The 25,710-nt window shown below is 45.5% G+C and overlaps 2 protein-coding genes across 4 annotated transcripts in view; one reads left to right on the top strand and one right to left on the bottom strand.

Annotated features, from left to right (window-relative positions):
• Nucleotides 1-8,990, top strand: part of ELF5 (E74 like ETS transcription factor 5) — a 44,142-nt gene extending 35,152 nt beyond the window's left edge. For all 3 annotated transcript variants that reach the window (XM_019812253.3, XM_006937190.4, XM_019812254.3), the window contains exons 5-7: nucleotides 5,695-5,763; nucleotides 6,956-7,151; nucleotides 7,605-8,990. In XM_019812253.3, the coding sequence (XP_019667812.3) occupies nucleotides 5,695-5,763; nucleotides 6,956-7,151; nucleotides 7,605-7,701 (362 nt within the window). In that variant the 3' untranslated portion in view covers nucleotides 7,702-8,990. The remainder of the gene's footprint in view (nucleotides 1-5,694; nucleotides 5,764-6,955; nucleotides 7,152-7,604) is intronic.
• Nucleotides 8,991-15,789: 6,799 nt separating this feature from the next.
• CAT (catalase) overlaps nucleotides 15,790-25,710 on the bottom strand; it is a 36,997-nt gene continuing 27,076 nt past the window's right edge. The window contains exons 10-13 of the mRNA XM_003993157.5: nucleotides 24,789-24,919; nucleotides 18,975-19,082; nucleotides 16,924-17,007; nucleotides 15,790-16,607 (exon numbers count right to left, since the gene is read on the bottom strand). Of these exons, the coding sequence (XP_003993206.1) occupies nucleotides 16,542-16,607; nucleotides 16,924-17,007; nucleotides 18,975-19,082; nucleotides 24,789-24,919 (389 nt within the window). The 3' untranslated portion in view covers nucleotides 15,790-16,541. The remainder of the gene's footprint in view (nucleotides 16,608-16,923; nucleotides 17,008-18,974; nucleotides 19,083-24,788; nucleotides 24,920-25,710) is intronic.

The following is a 25,710-nucleotide window of genomic DNA, read 5'->3' as shown; positions in this document are numbered from 1 at the left end:
AGACATTAAACAAATAATCCCCATAATAAATATGTGATGACTAAGTATGACGATATCGCAAAGGAAAAAGACAGGGTGCTGTGTGTGTGATGGAGGAAAGATTGCATTTAAATTAGGGACCAGGGAAGACTTCCTGGAAGAAGAAATATTTTAAATTAAACCTAAAGGATGAAAGTTAGCCAGGAAAAGAAGGAAGAAAAGGGTCCAGGGAATGAGTGGCCAGTGCAAAGGCCCTGGGGCAGCATCAATTTTGGAGCCCTTGAGGAAGAATCAAAAAAAGGCTAGAAACTCTCACACTAGGAGGCTCAATATGGTAACCACTAGCCACAGGTGGCTATTAAATTTAAATAAAATTAAGTAAAGTTAAAATTCAGCTGCTGAGTCACACTGGCAACATTCCAAGTGCTCCATAGCCATAGGTAGCTAGTGGCTACCACATAGGACTGCTCAGCTTCCTGTCACCATGATAAGTTCTCTTGGACAGCCCCTTGGTAGATTACTGGCCACATCAGCAGAGGGAGGAGTGGGAGCCGAGGCCAAGAGCAGGGCAGAGGCATCTGGTCATGTACAGCTCTTGAGTCTGGATGTCATTCTGAGCAGGCTGGAAAGCCACTAACGCAGGAAACAGTAAGATCCCATCTGCATTTTAAGAAGATCCCCCAGACTGCGGCGTCTAGGTCAGGAAGGAGGACAGCCAGGAGGCTACTGTCCAGGAGGAGAGTGATGGTGATGGTGGCCCAGACCAGGTGACGGGAGGGACAGAGAGAAGTTTCTGGAGGCAGAGGTGGTGATAAGACAAGGACTCTGAGCTGGCTTCTCTGGCACACGCACCCATGGAGACAAGCGCTCCCAGTGCATGCCCTGCCCAGCCTGCTGCAATCAGGGAGCCACAAGTTCTAGACTGAGCTCAGGGTCATGTGGTCTGGTGAGTACACCCGAAAATGAGCACCACAGCTTTGCCGAGTTGCAGCCTCCACGGCTACAGCCAGGAAACCACAGCCTTCCCCCTGGGCCCCTGGCTCCCTCGCAGATCTCCCCAAACAGAAACCCTAATGTACAGTTTAGTAGGAACAGATCATATAAGGAGCCTGTTCTAGAAAGTCCAGGACATATGATCATGATGCCCACGGCCCAGGTGATGGTTCACGATCTTCGACACCATCCACCCCAGAAATGAGCTGTGCCAGCCAGAGGCCAAGGCCTTGGCCAACCAAGACAGCTGGCATCCCGGAGGCTTCAGGTAACGTTCCCATGAGTCTTCGGTGAAGATTAACATCACTCACTGGCATCCGTGAAACACGTGCCCAGAGTGGTGCCAGGAAGAGTTTTGCACATACTTTTAGCCCATTTAATCTTCATCAAAACTCCAACAGGTGGTTTTGTTACATCCATTCACACCTGAGGAAATCAGAAGAGCCATAACTTGCAAATAAGATGGGATTCCAATTCATTTTCTCAAAGCCTGTTCTTGTATACGCTATGCCATTCACCAAACACACACACACACACACACACACACACACGCATATGTGCACAAGCGCCTAGACCCTTCTCTTCATTCTGTTGCCCCCTCAGCTGAGACCCAAGGCTCGAGAATCTTCTGGGTCTGGGCCCAGCTCTGCAGTGATCCAGAGAACGAGATGATTTTCAACTTAGTACCTGCTGAAGGGACCCAGGCCCAACAAGCTCTGAAACTGTTGGACTGGCCCAAGCGACACGCCCCAGCCCCTCCCACCCCCCACTGCAGAAACGCCAGAAAACAAAGCCTGAAGGCCTGGGTTCTAGGCTCAGAGCCTCTCCTCCCGACACGGAGACTGGGCTCTATGGCACCGCTCACGTCGTGGGGATGTGATGAGCTGCTTTTGGAAACTCTGCCTCTCCTGCCCCATATTGGCTTCTGGACTTCAGTCAATGACTGAGAATATATCCTTTGGCCACATTTTAACAGTCTCCAGCCTCAAGGCAACCGAACCTTTCCAAATCCCAGAGACAGCAGAGAACCGAGGCCACGCCCCAGTCACCGCACACTGGCACAGCCTAGCTGCGGGGACACATTCAAGATAAAGATAGTTCTGAGACAGGGAGAAGTGTCCCCCAGAATACCACTGGCAAAGAAATACAGCGGGTTCGTGGGGGTGCTGTGGCCTCCGGCTGGCATCAGCGGAGGCTTTGACTTGGAAGCCTGCCTCTGCCCGGCCATCTCATTGATGGCCACAGCGCCTCTGCCCCCATGGCCCCCCACTGCCACCCTGCCAAGCCAGACCTCCAGTCTAGGGGACCCGTGAGTGGCTTCAAAGCCCCCAGTGAGGACTGGGGGCAGATAAAACAGAGTTATGTCTGGCAAGACCCACAAGGAGAGGCTCCTACAGTCCACATAAGCCCGTTTCACGCTGACCTATCCTGTGTTCACCCCAGCCAGCCGAATACCCCTCATCTGCAACACATGGAAGAAATCATAAAAGTTAAAAGGGCGACTTTTCCCCTCCCTCTTCCTGCCGTTTTGGCATTTCAGCGAAAGCTTATTGTCTCTTCACCGGTTAGTAATTCACCTTCGTCTATTTTCACCACTCCAGTTGCTTTCTCTCTTCTTAAAAGATTAAATTAACCCCACAACAGGTCTGCCCCGTGGGGGACGCTGTGCATGCAGCATGGCGTCCGAGGGGACAGAAGGGCAGCGGTCTTTCTTGTCGCAGTCGGCCAGCTGTCTGTCCTGCCCACCTGCTTTCACGTCTCTCCACCTGGCAGCTGTCCCCGTTCTCCGCCGACCTCGCCCGGGCACTCACTCGTGGTTTGCACATACCTGCCCGTGTGCGTGGGCCTGTTTTTCCACATCAGTGCAATTCCAGGCTGTAGCATCTGAAAGGGTGAAGAGGCCCAGGGACCCTGAAGGCTGAAGGCACGCGTGCACCTCACTGTTTGCTCCAGCGGACATGCACTGGGGCTGCGGGAGCTTAGGGCTCTGAGGTCGGCCTGCTCCGGCGCTGGCCAGGCACGTGACCTGCCCAGTGCCCCGCCCCCCCTACCATCCCGGGCGCCGCTTTCCCTGCCCCCGCCCCGTTTCAATATTCCCAGCGTTTATCACCGGCCAAAATGGTCCATATTGGCTTGTTGGTGAGATGTTGCTACCCACTCGGAGGTCTCAGAGGAGAGACTTGGACCTCTTTTGGGCCGTGCCTCCAGCACCTCGTGGCGTGGGCGTGCGGTGGCTCGCGAACAAACGAGCCAATGACCTGCAGTGTGCTCCCCGAGCGCCCTGCGCCGCCGTTTATTTCCGTGTCACGTGGGGATAGGAACAGACGGTCACCACGAGGGTGGGTGAGGTGAGTACCTGGCCACAGCACACGCTCAACAAGCTTAGCTCATAGTTAGTCGGGAAACGTCTGTCAAACACCTGCAATGAAAGACAGGCTAGAGTAATAGCCCCGAACGTCAGCTTTGGAACGGAACTGCCCTGGGTTCAAGTCCTGCCTCCACCACTCGGATGAAATCCTTCAGCTCTCTGGGCTTCCATTTCTTCCTCCATAAAGTGGACATAGCAACCGTACCACACAAGGTGGTTGCAGGAATTCAATCAGATAGTTTGCGTGAAGCACTTAACAAGCACTTGGCATTTAGCAGGCGTTCCACGGTAGAGCAGAAAAGAGACCAGATCAACCGCTGCTGTGATACTAAGGCACGCACAGTCGCTAGGAGACAGAGAGGGGACCTGACCCAGGGGTAAGTTCAGAGAAGACTTCCTGAAGAGGTCTGGAGAGCGAGAGTGGGTTTGGTGGAAGTGGGGAGCAGGGAGCTATGCAAAGGCCCTGAGGCAGGAGAAAGCCGATTTGCATTGGGACTATCTAACTCAAGAGCAGGGAAGAAGTTGGGAAGCAGCAAGACGGAAGGCTAGAGAGCTGGGTGGAGGTCGGTTTGTGAAAGGCCTGACTAACGTGGCAGGCTTCATCCTGGAGACAAGAGGAGGCTGCTGCAGGATGGTAAGCCAGGGAGAGACATGACCCAGTAGCACTGAGACAGATTGACCTGGTCAGCAGTGTGGTACACAGGACACCATTCCTTTCCTTGACAACATACTTACCCTTTCATCCAGTGATTATAGCGTAGTATACCTACTAGACTCACAGTACACATGCTTAGTACAGAATGGCATGTGGTATAGCGGTTGCTCAGTACTACCTACTGAGTATCTATCCTACTCCAGGCCCTGGGCTGGGTGTCGGGGGGACAATACATCTGGAGACACAAATCCCTGACTTCTGATGGGAATAGAGCGTGAACTAAATAAAAGATGTTCTAAATAAAAGATCTAAATAGAAGATCAGGTTCGAGGGTGATAACTATTAAGGCAAAAAAAAAAAAAGTAAAATAAAATAAGGGATTGTGGATACAGGATGCTGAGTAGGGGTGAGTGTGTGTGATTCCACCGAGATGGCGACTTTGAGCAATGATGGAGAGGAGGGCCTGAACCACGGATATCCAAGGAAAGGGCACTCAGGGCAGAGGGAGGGCAAGTGCAAAGACCCTGGGGTAGAATGTGCACGTGAGTTTCAGAAAGAGCCAGGAAGCCGGTGTGGCTGGAGCAAAGTGACCAAGGGGAGCGGCAGGGGGTGGGTGGGTGAGATCTGGTACCCCCTGTTTCGTTTTTCCGTAAACCATATACTACTTTGAAACGATGCTGTGCGAGGGTCTCAAGCGGTTACTTACAGCGTGAGTTCTAATTGAGCTCTGTATTGAGTTCCTGCCTTGCTTTATGCTATTCATCAGCTCTGGTCTCTCTCTGCTCCTGCTAGTGTCCCTTCCAGTCCATTCTGCACACCCGAGTCAGAGAAATTTTCTTAAAATGTGGATCTTGGGGCACCCAGGTGGCTCAGTCGGTTAAGCGTCCGACTTCACCTCAGGTCACGATCTGTGAGTTCGAGCCCCGCGTCGGGCTCTGGGCTGATGGCTCAGAGCCTGGAGCCTGCTTCCGATTCTGTGTCTCCCTCTCTCTCTGCCTCTCCCCCGTTCATGCTCTGTCTCTCTCTGTCTCAAAAATAAACGTTAAAAAAAATTATAAAAAAAAATTTTTAAATGTGGATCTTGTCAAACTCCAAAGTCTTCACTTTACTCTTTGAATAAAACCCCGAGTCCTTACTATGGCCTGTAAGGAAGGCCCTGTGGGCTCCGCCAGCAGTCGGCTTCCCCAGCATCCTTGTCTGCCCCTCCCCTGGGCACAGATGCCTGCCTCACTGGTTCTCTCTGCATGCTTGTCTCTGCACATGCTGCTCCCTCCCTCCGGGACCCTCTCGCACCTCCTCACATCTGCGCAGATCCCTCCTGCACAGGAGGCCCTCCCTGGCCACCCCACCTAAAGTGGGCACTCCCCCCCCCCATTTGTTCTCTATCTGATGTCTTGCTTCCTTCCCAACACCTTAAATAGGTGGATTGTTCGTTTGACTCGTGTGTTGCCTGTGGGTCCTTAAATTCCACCTGCACAGGGACCAGGTTTGTCTCGTTCTCTCCTGTTCCCAGCACAGAGCCCAGAACCTGGCACCCAGCGGGTCAGCGTACAAACGCTTCCTGCAGGCAAACACCTCGCACCTACCATTTACCCCCAAAGCGCCTTGGCTGCCCCAGAGGCGTCCAGTTAAGAGTTGCTCATTTTGTTGTGATTTAAGCTCTGAGTGACTTCTCCTGCTACAAATCATTCTATTTCAGATGCCGATTCCAACTGTTTGAAAACCAGTGGCACCAAAAGTCAAGACTGTCACAGTCATAGTCGAACGAGTAAGTGTAGAGATGCCATTTCTCATTTCTAATTTCCTAAAACCACTCATGAGACAAGCACTCTAATACACTTTCAAACTGAATGTTTGAATGGGACCAGTTGTTTCCCGAAGAAGATACCAGAAAAGTTGACTTTTATGGCATCAAAATCACATTGCTTTTCACTTAGACATCGTGTTACAAGAATTAAAATGAGGAAGGAAAGAAATTTTCTAACCGTGGTGAATTTCTGAATAAGGGTCTATTTCTCCTGGTCTACTGGGGAGTTTTCTCTCTGAAGTACTCATGGACAATAGTAGAGAAAACACCAGGTGTTGGCAGTTCTGTTAGCCTTTCCCGGCCCTAAAATCTACCCAGTGCAGAACTAACTCTGTATTAAATCGTAATCCTCCAACGTCTGCTCGGAGGTAGGTACTCTTATCCCATTTCACAGATAACTAGAGAGATCACGATTACAGAGCTAGAAGAGGTGAATTCAGGACCCAAACCCAGGTGGTTGGACTCTCCAGACAGTCTTAACCACAATGGAAAAGTGTGGCTAAGTGGTTAAGAAAACAAGAGAAATACCAGCTTTTCATGAAAAACAAAATTGTAGGATTGGTCTGCCCAGAGAGGTAGGGTTATGGGATTTGAGTACAACCATAATGCCTGTTGGCCCATTTGACTGTCATTTAATTAATTCCTAAGAATTAGTCCGTAGCTCCACGAAGCGAGGACAGTGTGTGAGCCACGGTGTTTCCGGTCAGTATAAATTTGGCGTCCCCGTATGTGTGTTTTCTGATTGCTTTCATAGAAGACACACATTTCACGGCTCAGTCAGGCTCCAAGTGGAGCACTGGGTCATAACGACGGAAAATAACCCCATAAAAGAAGCAGCTATTCTCATAAATTAATGAGAAGTTGTATACTTCTCTTAGAATTTAAAAAAAAAAATTAAGTTTATTTATTTATTTTGAGAGAGAGAGAGGAAAAGAATGAGCAGGGCGGAGGGCCAGAGAAATGGAGAGGGAAAGGGAGGCTCCAAGCAGGCCCCGCGCTGTCAGCACAGAGTCCGACGTGGGGCTCAATCCCACAACCCTGGGATCATGACCTGAGCTGAGATCAGGGGTCAGACACTCAACCAACGGAGCCACCACCTACGTGCCCCTTAAAAAATCTTTAAGTAACTTTTTTTTTTTTTCCTTCTCAAAAGCCCTCCAAAGTTCTCATCTATGGGAATTTGTGCGAGACCTGCTTCTATCTCCTGAAGAAAACTGTGGCATTCTGGAATGGGAAGATAGGGAACAAGGTATTTTTCGGGTGGTAAAATCAGAAGCCCTGGCAAAGATGTGGGGACAAAGGAAGAAAAATGACAGAATGACGTATGAAAAGTTGAGCAGAGCCCTGAGGTAAGTTGAGAGCATGAAATGCCATGAGCCTTCGGGCAGAGTTATACAAAATGGCCAGCCACAGAGGATTAAACTGTGTTTGCAGCTCTTTCCTTGATAATCGAAAGGTCATGAGACAACACTGTGGTTCTTAGTTACAGGTGGGATTATGGTTTGTAAATGGACACGCCGTCCTTCGCATTCTTGGCAGTGGCCCCGGGGATCATGCTGAGTGCAGGCCATCCCACACATACACACACAAAACGCGCTTTGGACTGAGAGTGGGGAGGCTCAGTCTTCAAGATGTCTGGGAAAGGTTTAAGTGTAAGCTGAGAACAGGGTGTGAAAATACCAGGGTAACCAAAGACCAGCCTGCTCACCTAAGAGGAATGAAGGACAGGGTTTGTATTCTGTTGTTTTCCGGGGGGGGGGTGCGAACCTCCCCCACATTCCTCTTCTGCTTGCCTTTCTCAGGTACTACTACAAAACGGGAATTCTGGAACGAGTCGACCGAAGGCTAGTGTACAAATTTGGCAAAAATGCACACGGGTGGCAGGAAGACAAGCTATGATCTGCTCGGTTTTACGGATCTCTGTCTCCTAAAACAATCGGATCACCAGAGACGTTGCAAAGTCTTTTTGTTGTTGTCAACCTGCAAATGTGCTGATAAAATTTCTCCACCTGTCAGCTTACATTTGGATTCAGAGTTGTTGTCATCTGCGTGGGGACAGCGGCAGCAGCTCTTAAGAAATTCCTTTTTTTTTTTTTTTTCCCTTACCCAAGGGGGAGGAGGGGGTGATCTTTCGCAGTACCTTGATGAAACATTACTTCCCGAATCAAGAGTTGCAGACACACAGTAGCCCATGCTATTGGTGCTGCTCGGAGGAAAGGATCCAGTTCTGCCACTGGAGACTCGTCCGGTGCTCCCGTTCGAAAGGCTCAGAAGTTTTCACATTTTTAACCGTGGCAGCTCACAAAGGAAAAGCAGTTAGTATAGTGGGAGGGGGTGAGACGTGGGTGAGACAAACATACTGTAGATTTTAAGTCGTTCACGTCAAATGCCATAGAAAAGTTTCTTAATTAGTAAAGGAGCTCATCCATCAAGCTGGGACGTGACTGGATTTAGCATGGGTTAATAGTAAGTTTCTGAACCAGAGCATCTCTTGGGCCGCTCAACAAAACTCCCACGGCCATCTTTCTAGAGCAACACCCTTAAAATTAGGCACATTATTTACTCCTGCTGAGTTTATTCCCCCTCTTCTCCTCCTGGTGGGGGGCAGCCAAGTTAATCAACAGATACTTGTACCGATTTCCCAATCACCGCTGTTTCTGATTCCAGCTGTCAGTGCCACTAAATTGTAACTCGTCGATTCCGTCAGTGGCCAAGGCGTTAAACCCTTATAGACCCGGCAGTGCCCTGACCACTCTGTAATGGCCGATTAAATGTATAAGCCTCTTTTGTTTTGTCTTCCTGGCATGTACTCAAGCTCTAAAACACATTTCCTTGACAAAAGTAGCGAGAGTGAATTTATACCAGTAAATGTTCACAGGTTTGAGTCTGCACTGACATCTTCTCATTACTCACGGGGCGAGGGGGGGGGGGGGGGGGGGGAGCCATTAGTGACCTACAATGAGGTGGCCTGCCCCTGGGACTGCTACTCCACCCGAGCAGGGATTTCCATGTGACAAGGCACTGAAACAGGATACAGGCTGAGGACCTCCGTGCGTAGAGTTTAACTTCAAAAGCGACGTGTTTTAAAAAAATGTGAATTACTGTAAAATAATCTATTGTTGGATTCACGTGTTTTCCAGGTGGATATAGTTTGTAAACAATGTGAATAAAATATTTAACGTGTTAAAGTGTCTCTGTGTCGTTAAATTCCACAAGGCAGACTCGGCAAAGCATTAGCGACCTGGGAAACCTTTGACGACACTTCCGTTTCTTAGCGTTTGGGACGTTTAAAGAGCCCCAGCAGATGCAAGAAATGTATGCAGTAACCCTACCCACCACCTCTACATCCTAAGGCAGAGGTTCCCCTAACAAAATGGAATACATAGGTGAGTGGGACCTACGGATATGTTTCTGTTTGGTATCCATCCACGTGCGGGCATGCACACACACACATACACACACACACACACACTTTTTTTTTTTTTTGCTCGTTTTGAGGTTTGGTTTTGTCTCTCACTCTGAATTAGTTACCTTATCTAAAAATCAGGGGATTGGCTGAAAAATCCAGATTCCCAGCTTCTTTTAAAAACTCAGATCCGGCCACACTAGTTTTCTCCATGCTTTGTGGCAACAATTTCCTGGGGCTAAGTAGAAACTGCCCCCTTCGGGCAGAGCATCTGGTCACCACTTCATGCCTCCTTCTGGACATTCAGCTATGTTCTCGCCCTATTGTGGCATTTGTTCCCATACACCCAGAATGCTTGTACGTTTTGAACTTGGGACCTCCGTCTTGGCCATCTGAAGAGGTAAGTGCCATGGCAGTGGATGGATCAAAGCCCACAGTCCCACTGAAAGAAGAGATTGTCCAGAAAATTGGAAATTTGCTGACGGGAGAGAACTGGGAACTTTCCAGCAGAGAGTTTGGCAGAAGCAGAACCAAGAAGTTGAGGCGGGGGGAGATGGCGGGGACTGAGGTGGGGGTCAGAGCGGGGTGGGGGGGGGGAGGAGTAACACGCTACCTAAGAGATGCTGCCCAGCCCTGGAGGGGGGCCTCAAGCAATTCACAGAACAAAAGAATTTATCCCTCTGCCACTCAAGAAGTTTTCCTTTTACAAAATCATTAAACCAGCATCCTCTTCGCATTAGTTTCCTAGAGCTGCCCATGACAAATGACCACATTTGGTGGCTTACAACAGGAGGGATGTATTGTCTCCCAGTTCTGGAGGCTGGAAGTCTGAAATCAAGGTGTTGGCTGAGCCACGCCCCCTCCCTAGACTCTAGGAAAGAATGCTTCCTTGCCTCATTCTGCTTCTGGTGGCTCCAGGCCTCCTTGGCTTAGGGCTCTAAGATTCCAACCTCTGCCTCCACCTGCAAGTGGCCTGCCTCTCCTTCTCCCCTTTGGTCTCGTAGAAGAATACTCATCTCTGGATTCAGGAACCATCTGGATAATCCAGGGTGATCGTATCTTGAGACCCTTAACTTAATGACATCTGCAAAAACTCCTTTCAAATAAGGTCACCTTCACAGCTTCCGGAGGTTGGGACACGGGCTATCCTTCTAGAGGACTTAATTCAACCCACTATACTCTTTAAAATGTGAACTTTACGGGGTGGCTGGGTGGCTCAGTCGGTTGAGCGTCTGACTTCGGCTCAGGTCATGATCTCACAGTTCGTGGGTTCGAGCCCCGCATCCGGTTCTGTGCTGACTGCTTGCTCAGAGCCTGGAGCCTGCTTCAGATTCTGTCTCCTTCTCTCTCTGCCCCTCCCTTGCTCACGCTTTGTCTCACTCTCTCTCTCAAAAAAAAAAAAAAATGTAAAAAAAAAAATTTAAATGTGAGCTTTACTTGAACGTAGAGCTCTGTGACACAAGTCACTAAAGAACGGAAAATGTGAAAAGCTGCTTAAAATACCACACCGCCAGCAAACGATACCAGAGCAAAAAAACCAAACCAAAACCAACCAAACAAAAAACCCTAAAAATGACAATGCAAAATTCAAAGAGTCAAATGAGGGAAAAGTGGTTGCTTTACAAAAAAAAAAAAAAAATCACAGTAGAGCTTTGGATAGAAAACTTTCAGTATATTCGTGACTGTTGAAAATTGTCCAAAATCTAAAAGTATACAGAACTTTTTGAGTTCACCTCTCCTAACCTTTCACGTTGGTAAAAGCTCTGATGAGGACTTTAAAGCCTTCAATTTGTCTCAGCAGCTCACTGAAAGTGGAATTCGGCCATCTGCTCTGTGGTGCCGTGAACTAAGAGGCCAAGAAGGGGCCACAGAGCCTGCCCGCTCTTCTCTCGGAAACGCACGTGCTAAGGTCTTAAAGCTCATTTCCTTCGTAGATAATTGGAGCGATGCTCATGCTCAGGGAAATATAAGATGAATGTGTTTTTGCATCAAAATTCTTGGGGCGCCTGGGTGGCGCAGTCGGTTAAGCGTCCGACTTCAGCCAGGTCACGATCTCGCGGTCCGTGAGTTCGAGCCCCGCGTCGGGCTCTGGGCTGATGGCTCGGAGCCTGGAGCCTGTTTCCGATTCTGTGTCTCCCTCTCTCTCTGCCCCTCCCCTGTTCATGCTGTCTCTCTCTGTCCCAAAAATAAATAAACGTTGAAAAAAAAAATTAAAAAAAAAAAAAAAATTCTGACACTGGATTTCACAAGAACAAGGAGCTCCCTCCCAGAGCTTAAAAGCCCCGACCAAGTACTCCTCTCAGAACAAATCATCGATTTTAAAATACCGGGAGTGGATCTTCAGGCAGCGGTGTGCCAGAGCTGAAGGGAAAATGCCCTTGAAGGTGAGGATGTGAGAACTGAAGAGGACGTGTCCGCACAGAAGCAGGCACACAAACGGTCCCAGCAGCATCATTCAGAGTAGCCGACAAGTGGAGGCGCCCACATGTCTGTCAACTGACGAACGGGTAAATAAAACACAGCACATCCGTACAGTGGCATATTATTTGGCAATAAAAGGAAATGAAGCACGGTACACGCTGCAACATGTAAGAGCCTTGAAAACACGATGCTGAGGGAAAGAAGCCAGTCACAAAGACCGTGTGTCGTAGGCCTCCATTTAAATGAAACGTGTGGAACAGGCCCATCTCTACACAGCAGGTAGACTGGTGATGGCCAAGGGTTGGGGCAAGGTTCAGTTGGGGGCAGGGTGAGTGATTGCTAATGGTACAGGGTTTTGCAGGGGGGCGGGGGGGCACAAAAATGTCCTAAAATCAATTATGATGATTATACAACTCCGTATATATACTACAAGCCACTGAATTGTATACTTTAATTGCCTGAATCTTAAGGTATGTAAATTATGTCTCAAAAAAGCTATTATCTTTTTTAAAAAAAAATTTTTTTTTATTTTTTTTTTCAACGTTTTTATTTATTTTTGGGACAGAGAGAGACAGAGCATGAACGGGGGAGGGGCAGAGGGAGAGGGAGACACAGAATCGGAAACAGGCTCCAGGCTCTGAGCCATCAGCCCAGAGCCTGATGCGGGGCTCGAACTCACGGACCGCGAGGTCGTGACCTGGCTGAAGTCGGACGCTTAACCGACTGCGCCACCCAGGCGCCCCTAAAAAAAATTTTTTTTAACGTTTATTTATTTTTGAGACAGAGAGAGACAGAGCATGAACGGGGGAGGGTCAGAGAGAGGGAGACACAGAATCTGAAACAGGTTCCAGGCTCTGAGCTGTCAGCACAGAGCCGACACCGGGCTTGAACTCACGGACCGTGAGATCATGACCTGAGCCGAAGTCGGCCGCTTAACCGACTGAGCCACCCAGGCGCCCCTATTATCTTTTTTTAAAAAGTTCCAATGATCCACTGTGTCAAACACTGCTAAGAGACCACGTGGGAGAAGGAAGGAGGATGGACCATGGGATTTTGTTTTTCATTGTGGTAAAATACGTAAACACAAAATTTAATAAGTTAATCATGGTAAGTGCCCAAGTCAGTGGCATTAAATATATTCACAGCGTTGTGCAACCATCACCAGCATCCATCTCCAGAACTTTTTCCTATTCCCAAACTGAAACTGTATGCCCATTAAACACTAACTTCCCCCTTCCCCAGCCCTGGGAACCACCATTCCACTCTAGGTCTAGAGGGTCTGACTCCTCTAGGGACCTCATAAAAGTGGAATGATACCACATTTGTCCTGTAGCTGGGTTATTTCTCTTGCATCATGCCTTCAAAGGTCATCCATGTTGCAGCATGTGTTGGAATTTCCTTCCTGTTTAAGCCTAATATTCCATTGTCTGGATATACCAACTTATGTTTATTCATTCATCCATCAGTGGAAACTTGGGTTCTACCCATCTTTTGGACATTGCGAATAACGCTGCTATGAGCACAGGGTGTACACACAGCTCTTCAAGTCCGTGCTTTCACTTCTTTGGGGCATATACCCAGAAGTGGCATCGCTGAATGGGACCACTGGATTTTAGCAGCATGGAAGCCACTGGTGACCCTGGCAAGGGCAGCCTGATTGGAGTAGGTTCAAGGGAGGACAGAAGACAGAGGGGATAGCAAGGAAAGGCAATTCTTTTAAGATGTTTTTCCATAAAGGAGAACTGCCGACTGAAGGGGGCAATAACAGGAGAGCCCTCCGAGGGCAAGAGACGATTTGACTTAGAGCACCAGGTTTTCATACTCACAGGGGTGATGGAAGAGAGCACAGGGAGAACCCAGAGTAGGAGGGAGGGCATGCGGTCAGTGCACACGAGGGGTCTGGCCTTCAGTAGGAGCAGAGCTCACCTCTGTCAATAGAAAGGAAAGCGGAGCATGTGGATGTCGATGCTGGCAGTTTGGAAGATTCCGGTGGGGGAAAAACGAAGGAAGTTATTCTACCCTTGGTGAAACAAGTTGCTGAGAGGCAGAGGGAAAGGAAGAACCAAGTGGGAGAGTTTAGTGAGGAGGGAAAGACAGATTTCCAGGCAGTGCTGAAGGCCCACCTGAGGTTTGGGGTCAAATTTTAAAAAGTCCAGCCAACAGGGCTGTGTTTTGCTCCAGTCATGGTCGTTGCCAGTGCAGGAACTGAGTCACTGAGAGGTGTCCCTTACCAAAGCTGGGTTCTGGAATAATTATGATTTAGAACTACATAAAATTTAAACAGAGTAAGAAGGGAAGTGAGGACATGAACAGGGTGATGATCATTGAGAACTGATTGAATGTTCTAGTAGTGCTGAGGAACTTAATGGGGGGCGGAGTCTATGGTAAATTAATGTTCAGATACAGTCACACACACGCGCGCGCACACTCCACCTCCAGGGGTGGAGTACAATTCCTCACTCTTGGACTTTGGGCATAGCCATGTGACTTGCTTTGGCCAATGAAATATCAGTGGGCATGGCACAAACAAAGGCTTCAAAACCCTTGTGCAATTGGGATTCTACTCTTGCAATCTCAATTTCCAGAGAAAGGAAAAAGAGGTTTCCTTTTCCTGCATTCTTACACTTCTGCCATCACTGTGGGCTAGCCATCACCATGCATCCCAGAAGGCTGAGAGACATGTGACACAGAGTCACATCACCAGGCTGCCCCAGCTGAGCCCAGCCTAGATCAGCCAATCCCTAGCTGACTTGGACACATAGGTGATATCTGACTTAATTCACTGAATTTTAAAGTGGTTTGTTACAATGCAAAATCTGACCAAGACACAGTCCTAGGGGGCTGAACTGGAAAGCTGTGGTGGTCAAAGTCAAATATTTTGAATAACTACCATACAACCCTAGGGAGATAAGAACAATTATTGACTCCACTTCGAGATGAGGAAACTAGTGCTCAGAGAGGTAAAGCAACTTACTCAAATATCCACAGGTAGATAACACACTATGTCTCACTAATTTTAGTCACCTTATAAATTTGGCTCAGAAATTCTAAGGATGTCTCTTAATGTCACTTAAAAGGAATACAACTAGATATTACTTCCCAGGAAGGAAAACCTAACTGGGGAAGTTAACCTCATCAATATTTATCTTTGAAAATTACAGTAAGACGTCTCCAGAGCAAAACTGGAGACACTTCCAGGTGTCAGATTTTTATATACAGGAAACATGTTAAATACACGTGATTTTAACTACTGACTTATTTCTAGATGACAGAATAAACCAAAACGGGAAATTATCTCAAAAACTCCATCTCTGTGTTTATAAACAATATTCAAATCAACTCCTTCCCCACTGTCAAATTATATTAATTTGTATGACTTTATCTTATATCATAAAGATACATATACTTATATTTATCTTTTATGTACTGTAGAAAAACAACTGTAGTGAGGTCACCATATTGAAAGTATTCACCACTGGGTACATATGGATAATCTTACTTTTTTTTTTTTTAATTTTTTTTTTAACATTTTTATTTATTTTTGAGACAGAGAGAGACAGAGCATGAACGGGGGAGGGGCAGAGAGAGAGGGAGACACAGAATCTGAAGCAGGCTCCAGGCTCTGGGCCATCAGCCCAGAGCCCGACGCGGGGCTCGAACTCACGGACCGCGAGATCGTGACCTGAGCTGAAGTCGGCCGCTTAACCGACTGAGCCACCCAGGCGCCCCAGATAATCTTACTTTCTATGTTGACAAATGTAATAGTTTCAAAACACACACAGGAAGAATTTAGGGAGTAGGATTTGGCAGGGGGTGGGGTGGGGGGTTAAAGAAGTTTGAACTAGAAGATTGAAAAGATCTCAGGGAGTTCCTGCGAGCAGAGTGCAAACTGGTTTTCAAGATCAGAGATGAAGGGAATAAGGGTTTTCAAAGAAAACAGGTTTTCACTGAGTACTTTAAAGCACTCTACTTGATTTTCGGTATGACAGGCAAAGACGAGTCAAAGAAAAAAAGAAAGAAAAGATAAGGAAGTGAGCTAATGGACAAGAGATCTCGGCAATTTTCAAATTTGAGGAAATTTGCTATTTTCCCTAGAGAAAAAAAAAGTCCTGGTCCCCAGTGTCTCAGAAGGCTACTGGTTTAAACAAATAACAATAGCATCCTTGTGACATTGGTTTATTTTCAATTTTAAGGGTAAGCATCTGATAACACATGATACTCGGATTAAGAGTCCAAATTCCAGAAAGAGCCTAAAGAAATCAAATACCATTCTTCTATTCTTATGTACAGATTATTTTATTGTAAAAATGTAACAATTACAAATCAGTCTGTCGTAAAATCAATGCTATATTAGCATAAGTGTAATCCCAAGTTTAAAAAAGGCTGAGCAGTTCCAAGCAGGAATAAGCATTAAGCTATGATGTCACTGAAGTTATTGTCAAAAAACATCAATGCATTAAATGTGTTTTTTCTATAGGCAACTGAGAAAAATTAAAATTTCTGAGCAGATTATCTTTTCTTCTTATATAATCACAGACATATTTTTATTTAATAAGGCCATGAGATGATATGTAAACATATTAACTTCAGCAAGATTTTTTTTTATCAAATAAAATCATCTTTCTGTTAGAAATTTTCATTCCAGTCATCTTAAGTGAATAATCCAAATGTCAAAGCAAATACATTTTCTTTAATATGACCGGTTAAGCCCTAACCCTCACTTCCTTCTAGGGGAACAGCATTAAAAGCCATTGCTGCATTACTTGCTATAGAAACCTGGATTATCATTTTAAAGGCATGAGCTTGCCTTTGCACACCTAGCACAGGAGAAGGCTCTATCCAGAGAAGAGTGGACACCGTGCTCTGCTTCACAGGTGGAGAGCAACCTGGGGCCGGATCAGGGCGCCGACTCTCACAGATTCGCTTTCTCCCTGGCAGCCAAGTGAGACCCATGCTGCATCAAGGTGTGAATGGCGTTCTGTTTGAAAAGAACAAGACCAGCAGGTTAATTAACTCCCTCAGCAGCAACACGGTTTTCGTCTTTGCTTTAATGTGTGCTCACACTAAAATAATAACAATTGGGAATTCGTTTATCTAAACTGCCTTTTATTGTCCAGAGCTAAAATGAAGAGTATGGGCTTTGCAAGTGAGTTCTTTACGTGGCAAATGAGGGTCCGGACAGCTTCGGAAATCTAATAGTTGGCCCTGAGAAGAATCACTGTAAAAGGAAACCAAACTATGCCTTGTCTAATCCAGGATACCCTTCCTCTACCTCCAGGCTGCACTGGGCTCACCTTTGGTTTCTCAGCATTGTATTTGTCCAAAAGAGCCTGGATGCGGGCGCCATAGTCAGAATGGACATCACTGAAGTTCTTGACCTGAAACCAAATGAAAATGATGTAAATATTACCCGAGCCCCTAACAGGCCAGACCCCGGTGTCCGGTTCACAGTGTTTACTCATTGGGAAGGAAGGAAGGGCAGAACCACACAGGGTCTACCCACACAGGGTAAGATTGGGGCGGGGTCTGGGGAAAACCCTGGCCCATACTGGCTGAGCAACCTTGGATAAGTCATTCCTCTGAGCTTCAGTGTCCACTCCCCATAAAATGAGTGAGATAATTAAGCCTACCTCACAGAACATTATAAGAAAAACACATATGATGTGAGCTGCGCTAACGACATGTGATGAACTGACCTCAGAGTGGCTCAAGTCATGGTGATTCGTGTACAGAAATGGGCCCAGACGCTACCTGAATTTTAAGTGACGTGCACAAAGACACTGGCACCTGCTGGACAACTCCACATACTTCAAGCAGGAATTCTTCACCGGGGGCTGATCCTGAGCAGACAGCAGGAGGTGGGGCACCCACATGAAGCCTCCCGGCTTCGGCGCATGTGAGACAAGAACACCAAGGGTCCGAGCCCAGTTCTGCTACTTCTACACTGTCTCACTCGTTCTCATCAGTAAGAGGAGCTAAAACCCGTACCCCCTTATCTCACAGAGCAACTGTCCAGCTCTCTGCTGCAGGCGGCAATAATTAAATGGTGCCTCAGGAATTTAAAGGGTTATTTTTCATACACTCACTTGTGAAAGACAGTAAAAGACACAGAACTTTGCCTACAGAGAAAGCGCCCAGCCTGCTGGTACCTGTCTCCAGGCCTTTGAACACATCCCAGAGAGCTGCCGGCCAGCTGCTCCTTTGAACAGAAAAGCAGCAACCACGAGACGAGGAAACTGGGGTTGCCTAAATTTACGTGAAGCTTAGCCCTGCAGCTGGCCAGAAAACTGCCAAGTGAGAAGGCTCCGTGTAGCACAGTGAACTGCCATCAGAAATACCACGGCACCTCCGCTCAGAAGTTCAGCCTGAGTTTTGGAAGCAGCTCAGTTTTCCCCAGAGAGCATGGAAGTTTCTAGTTGCTTCTGAAGGAGGGTCAAGTGTCATGACACCCAGACAGGCTTCACGATATAAAGTTGCTATCTATATCTCTCACCTTCTTTTTTTTTAAATTTTTTAAGTTTATTTTTTTATTTTGAGAGAGAGAGAGAGAGAGAGAGAGAGAACATGTGCACAAGCGGGGGAGGGGCAGAAAGACGGAGGGAGAGAGTTCCAAGCAGGCTCCACACCATCAGCGCAGAGCCTGATGCAGGGCTCGAACTCACAAAATATGAGAGATTGTGATCTGAGCCAAGATCAAGAGTCAGACACTCAACCAACTGCACCACCCAGGCACTCCTATATTTCTTATCTTCTAAAGTCTAAGAAAAATTGTGGCAGGACCCACATTTTTTTTTTCTTTTTTAAATTTTTTTTTTCAACGTTTATTTATTTTTGGGACAGAGAGAGACAGAGCATGAACGGGGGAGGGGCAGAGAGAGAGGGAGACACAGAATCGGAAACAGGCTCCAGGCTCTGAGCCATCAGCCCAGAGCCCGACGCGGGGCTCGAACTCAGGGACCGCGAGATCGTGACCCGGCTGAAGTCGGACGCTTAACCGACTGCGCCACCCAGGCGCCCCAGGACCCACATTTTTATATAGGACAGTACTCTCTTGAACAGAATTTGGCTGCAGTCAATAAAGAGCATAGGAGAGAATTCACCTGAACTCAACTAAATTATTATACGCTGGACAAGGAGCTAATGGATCAATGGATACACCATACTCACTGGAGATAAAACACAGAGAAAAGGATCAGAGGTTGGCTGGGGATTAGTATTGATTTTTTTTTAAGTCCAATTAGCTCAAGTACAATAAAAATGACACTTCCTTTTAAGGGTTCTTTCACACAGCTGCACTCTCTTCGGCCAGCAGATGTCACCCATCGGCTTACAAAGCGTGACTCACCGCTTTCTTCTGGATGAAAAGTTGTGCATCTTTCAGATGGCCAGCAATGTTCTCACACAGGCGTTTCCTCTCCTCTTCATTCAGTACCTTCATATAGAAGGTCCGCACCTGCTCAGTGAAAATGCACAGTGCAGAGAATCAAATAACCAGTTTATCATGAACAAAACTCACCCGATGGGCCACTTTTGAAATGAAAAAGACTTCTTATTGGCATAAGAATGAAAACGATTTTAGAATTTAAGGATAATTTAAAGTTCTAGTTAAAATTGTCATTTGTGCGGCGCTCATCACTTTTTTTTGTTTTAAGCAAAACAGAAAGAATTCAGTTGATCAGAGCCCACAACTGCTTCTTCATAACGTCCTTCTTCGTCAGTGTTTGTAAATCTCTTATGAACAGAAAACCATACAGTCTACAATTAAGAATCCCACCACACCTTAACACTGCCAAGTCCAAAGTGTGCAAGCTGTCATCACATAGAAATTCAGCACAATACAACCTTTGTTCAATTCACCCAGAACCACAGAGGAAAAAAACTCTAATTCATTAATATATATCCTTAGTTTTTCGGAAGCCAAGCTTTCTTGGAGAAGACACAGGGTGCCTGGGTGGCTCAGTCAGTTGAGAGCCCGACTCTTGATTTCAGCTCAGGTTGTGATCTCAGAGTCATGGGATCGAGCCCCGCATTGGGCTCCACACTGAGTGTGTAGCCTGCTTGGGCCTCTCTCTCTCCCTCTCTCTCTGCCCCTCCTTGCACTCCCTCTCTCTAAAATAAATAAAATGAAAAAAAAATTTTATGAAGATACATGTTAGTAATGATATTTTGTTTATATTATTGAGCTCACCTCTAAAATTAGTATCAATAGATTAAAATGGAAAATTGGAGCTTAGTATTGGTATAGGAGCCCTAATGGACTTTGTTCATTTCTGAAATCAACCATTTCAAGGTAATAGCTATGATTTTATTCTACTATTTCATTCATTCAATCAACCGATACTTATTTATTGAGTACCTATAATGTACCAGGCACTGTTCTATGCACTTTATATTAATGTTTATAAAGTTAAAAAAATCCCATTATCCAAAATATCAAATTCATAAAATGTCAAAATGTTCATAGCTTTTCTAAATATGTTATCAAATATCAAGCCATAAAAACATTGTTTAAAAATTGGAGCAAAGTTTACGTTTGATACCAAAGTTTAAAAATCTGACTTTTGATAAGAAGACAATCCAATCACAGTACTGCATTATGGGGATTTTCTCAGATCTCTCCCTCAATTCACTAATTCTCTCTTTAGCTATATCTAACATATTGCTTAATCATCCACTGAGTCCCCATATCCATTAAATTCTTATTTGAAAAATTGTACTTTTTGATTCTAAAAATATCTATTTGGATCTTTCTTAAATCTATTTGTTTTTGTTTCCTCACATCCTATTCTTATCTTGTAAATCATATTCCTTTCTGTATCTCCTTGAATACTGTGTACATGCTTATTTTAAAGCCCTTTTAGATTATTCTATAATGTACAGGATTTTTCCATCTATTGCATGTGCAATTTCTCAGGGCAATGGATTTCCCTATATGTACTGTAATTATTCCCTGTGACTCGTGTCCAACAGGAGTTTTCTGCACAACCAACTGTATCCAAGTTATGAAGGTGTCTTGTGATATTTTCACCATCTCTGCAGAAGCCTAGCAGGGTTCACTGACCCACTGTCTCTCACTTCAGGGCTTCTTTATGGTTCTAAGTGGAACAAGAATACAGAGACCTCACCTGAGAGGAGAGGAGCAGAAGAGTGGGACCCCCAGTTTCTCAGGAAATCTAGGGCCCACATGCCACAAGCTGCAGCCTCAGTCTGGTGGATAGTTTGTTCCTGGCGGTTCCTGGCTCTCACCATGTCAAGAGCCCAATTCTAGCTCTCTGCAACGCAAGGAGCCTGAAGCCTAAACTCCTACCCCCTTAAGTCATAAATAGGGTCTGGTTACACACCGTAATATATATACCTTCAATGTTCACACACTGTTGTTATTCCTAGAGATTTAATTTTGCTTGTCAGCTCAACTACTTTTTAAAAAAATTTTAAATCTAGCATGTCTATGTGTGATGAGTAGAAGTAAGGCATCCTGTGTCCCATCAATCACCATCAAACTGAAAGGAATCTGGTCCTGCAATTTCAGTAGTATGCTGGAGCCCGCTTGCTCATGAGGGCATACTGTCATCTTTTTACAAATTTTGTGACCTGTTCACCATAGCCGTTATTAAAAATTCAATTACATAAACTTACAATTAAATAAATTATATTACAAACAAGGATAATAAACTCCTGGGTTCCTGGGTGGCTCAGTCGGTTGAGTGTCCGACTTCGGCTCAGGTCATGAGCCCACGGTTCATGGGTTCAAGCCCCGCACTGGGCTCTGTGCTGACAGCTCAGAGCTGGGAGCCTGCTTCCAATTCTGTGTCTCCCTCTCTCTCTGCTCCTCCCCTCCTTGCACTCTGTCTCTCTCTCTCTCTTTCTCTCAAAAATAAACATTAAAAAAAATTTTAAAAATAATAAACTCCCAAAATGTATGATTTCCCAATTAATACATGTAACCTATGTTCCTGAGGTTATTTGTGTCTGCTGTATCTCTACAGTGGAAATACTGAACATCATATCCCAATGCCACAGATTCAGTGACACCATGTTGCTAGCTTAAAATCAGCTCCAGGGAATATCTTCATCAAGAAAATTGACAAGCACTATAAACCAGGGTTTCCCCTGCCCGCCCCGCACACAACTGCTAATATTTATCAACACACCACCGAATAAAAGCCATACAAAAAACTTGTTTGCCTAGGATCTGGCTGGTCTAGCTCCAAGAAGTTTTTTAAAAAGTACATGTACAAATAGAGATGAACAGCACCCCTATCTCATCGTGCGGACAAGACGACTGCAATGTAAACAGTATGTAACCCTTACCATCTAAGCCTGGCTTCAGCATTCACACCACTCAGGTCAAAGGCAGGCTGGGACTTGGAAGTCAAACTGAAGAAGTCTCCAGGGTGCTGTGATCTGCATGTTCTTACACCTGGCTCGCAACCACCATCGACAGTTGCTCACTACAGGTGGCACGGACTCCACACACGGGACGGCTGTTCTAATTTATTAGCCAGATAAGGATTCTGAACAGCTTTATCAGCTCCAACACTTTAACCACAGACCTTTGACCAAATTCCCTTTAAACATTTTTTTAAACATTTTTTTTAATGTTTATTCATCTTTGAGAGAGAAAGAGAGACATAGCATGAGCAGGGGAGGGGCAGAGGGAGAGACACAGAATCCAAAGCTGGCTCCAGGCTATGAGCTGTCAGCACAGAGCCCAACATGAGGCTCAAACTCGTGAACCACGAGATGATAACCTGAGCCAAAATCAGACGCTTAACCAACTGAGCCACCCAGGTGCCCCCAGAAAACTGGTATTTTTACTAATCTATACAAAGTGAGAGAATGATTTTTTTTCTTTAGTAAGCTTATTAATTGAAGTATAATAGGCCTATAGTAGAGGGCACCAACCATAAGTGTGAGGTTCAATGATTGGTAAGTGAACACACTATGTAACTACCACCCAGATCCTTCACACTCAGAAATCTGCCCACTGTAGTCCCTTTTCCCAGTCACTTTCTTTCCCCTCCAACTGCCTCCCGAAAGGCAGTTCTTTTGACTGCTAATATTTTATTTATATATTTTGAATTTTTTAATGTTTATTTTTGAGAGAGAAAGAGAGACAGAGTGCAAGCAGGAGAGGGGCAGAGAGAAAGGGAGACAGAATGTGAAGCAGGCTCCAGGCTCCGAGCTGTTAATACAGAGCTGGACCCAGTGTTCGAACCCACGAACCGTGAGATCATGACCTGAGCCAAAGTCAGATGCTCAACTGACTGAGTCACCCGGGTGCCCCGCCTTCTAATATTTTAACTGTGTTTTGCCAAATGTGCTTATCCAAGCTCTTGTTGAACATTTGGTGACATGAACAGTCCTGTACGTTTCTTCAGGTGCTCATAGGTACACATTTCTATTGGGTTCCCACACAAGAGTGTACTTTACTAGGTGAAAAGACCCACACGTGTTTAGCTTTAATGGATCCTGATACACAGTTCTCTGAAACAGCTGGACTAATTTACACTCACAGGAGAGTTAGAGTTGTTTCTCGTTCTCTCAACACTTGGAATGGGCAGTCGTTTTAATTCTAGACATCCTGGAGCATATGTAGTGCTATCTCTTTGTGGTTTCATTTTGCATATCCCTGATGACTACTGAGATAAACCACCTTTTGTATGTTTTTCAGTCATTTGGATATCCTCTTTTGTGAAGTACCTATTCAAGTCTTTGCCCATTTTCGATTCATTTGTCTTTTTCTCACTGCTCTGTAGAAGTTCTTTACATATTCTGGACATGAGTCTTTAGTTAGAGGAAATGCAAATATATTCTCTCACTCTAGAAGCCACTTACTATCTAAATTAATTTTTGCAGACATTGTATTAGCTAGTTTAATACTGGAATAGGCCTCATGCAGGCAAAATTCTTTGAGAGGCAGAGATTGTATTATAATATACGTGGTAACATATTGCCTCACCAAGAATAATGCAGTTACCACAAAAGGCTTTTAGAAGGTGTTTAACTTCATCTAAATGTGGCTTATATCCTACTATAAAGTAATTTCTTTATTATATACACATATCTATGTATACTAGATACATAGAGGTATCTCCACAGTGAATAAATTCATGTATTTCAATATCTTTTACTTGGAACCCACATTTATAAACTGAGAAACTAGATATAGGTCCTATTCTAAGTTTATACACTAAGTTTAACACCAGCTACCCAAACAGAGCTCTTAAGGCAACTAGACTCTTTAATTTCATTCTTCTCTTGTGTGAGGTATAAGTTGTACTGGGCACGTTAATGAGGAGGCTGCTCTATAAAGTCAAAGGGTCTCTTGCAGTGAATCCACAGAGAGAACAGCTCTTAGGCAGCCACAGGGGATTGCAAAGAGGGTGGGTACTTGACCAAGGGCAGTCAACCATAGGCTGGCCAAAGGCCAATGATGCAACCTGAAGTGAAAAGATCAGTCAAATCAATCAGACTTCCTCTCTCCAGAAACTGATATATAAATATTGAGAGACAGAGAGAGAGAGAGAGAGAGAGAGAAATGGTAAAAAAAAAAAAAAAAAAAAAGTGATACATGGAGAAAGAAGCCATAAAGAAGGTTAGGCCATGGTCAGTGCAATGTTAGAACAGAAGCTATGAGGTGGTGAGGAGAAACTCGGGAGGACATGGTAAGAATAAGAAATCAGTTCTAGAAAACAGAAGACAACAGGTGGAAAGCAGTGGAGTAACATGAACAGGGTGCCCTATGGTGGAAACATGCATACTTTTGCTACCGAGGCTCCTAGAGCTAGGCTATTGTGAATCAAGTTCCAGCCCCTTAAATCTAGGCTGTCCTGCCCATCTTCTTAGATGTGGTTGTACTTATTTGCTTTATTTGCCCATCTCTTACATTCTTATGTGTCACTGCTTCCCCAATGGCCCCCACCTATAACCCCTTCAATAAAATTTGGGGGAGCTGAAATGAGTCTCCATACCTTGTACTGAAAGAGCATAGCAACACAGCTCTCCAACTCCATCTAATAAAGGGACTGATTTATGATTATGGATGTCTTCAATGAATTCAGTTTAAGACATATTAGATACTTTAGGAGGGGGAAATATGCAGACACTAACAAGAAACTGATCTAATGCCTCTCACAGCTGACAAAGGAGTCATTACCTGAGTGACATTGTCTTCATTGGCACTGTTGAAGCGCTGCACATCCGGAGAACACCGGCTGCTATGTTCGATGGCACAGCGCTGTTCTTGGGGGGCACTAAAGCTATTGGGGTAATAATTTGGAGCACCACCTTCAAAAAAAAAAAAAACCATACGGATTCACTTAGGGAGATGAAAACTGAAGTAAGTCTGAAAACAGTCAACGTGATAAGATATAATTCAAGTGGCAATTACATATACACATGTACACACACATGCCTGCGTATATACACATACAATACACGTGCATGCCATGTACCTATTATTTTTAAGGTCTTCTGTTTAGCTACAGGCAGGACTCAGATTCTTAAAGAACAATGCCAGCTTCCAAATGCTCTCACATGGGCGGGCCCACTCTGGGTCTTGCTGAAGAGATCTCAAGGTTGCTTGAACACTTCAAGGGATCTGACCTTTAAAATCCTCTGGTGCTTACCAGTACGAATATATTCATACAGGTTTGATCTGGCCCCCACAGAAGAAGAGACCCAAAGACACATTTCAAATCTGAGAGTTGCATTTGGGCTTGAGCTCAATTCAAACACCAAATCACAGAATTCTTGGGAGCAACTGAAAGTTGCTCTGCTCCTTCAATCTACAGACACGTAAACGGAGCCCTGAGCTGTTAACTGCCTGTTGCATGGTCACGTGGTAATTAGTGGCAGAGCTGGTGTTGGGGGTCTTTTTTGTGCCTTCCACTGTAGCACACACCATCTTCCCAATTCCCATTCCAGAGCTCTCCTTCACCCTTCCTTTAAGGCTTTTAAGATTCTCGAAGTCTCTTTCCTTTATTGACTATGACTTTATTCAGCTCTAGCTTCACTTTCGCTTCCCTCCACAGATGAATAAAAAAGGGTTTTCAAAAAAATTTGGTATTTCAGGCATG

This window comes from Felis catus, chromosome D1 (genome assembly GCF_018350175.1).
Source record: "Felis catus isolate Fca126 chromosome D1, F.catus_Fca126_mat1.0, whole genome shotgun sequence".
Classification (NCBI taxonomy): Eukaryota; Metazoa; Chordata; class Mammalia; order Carnivora; family Felidae; genus Felis; species Felis catus.
Note: the sequence above shows the minus strand (reverse complement) of the source record. Positions and strands in the feature narration are given on the sequence as shown.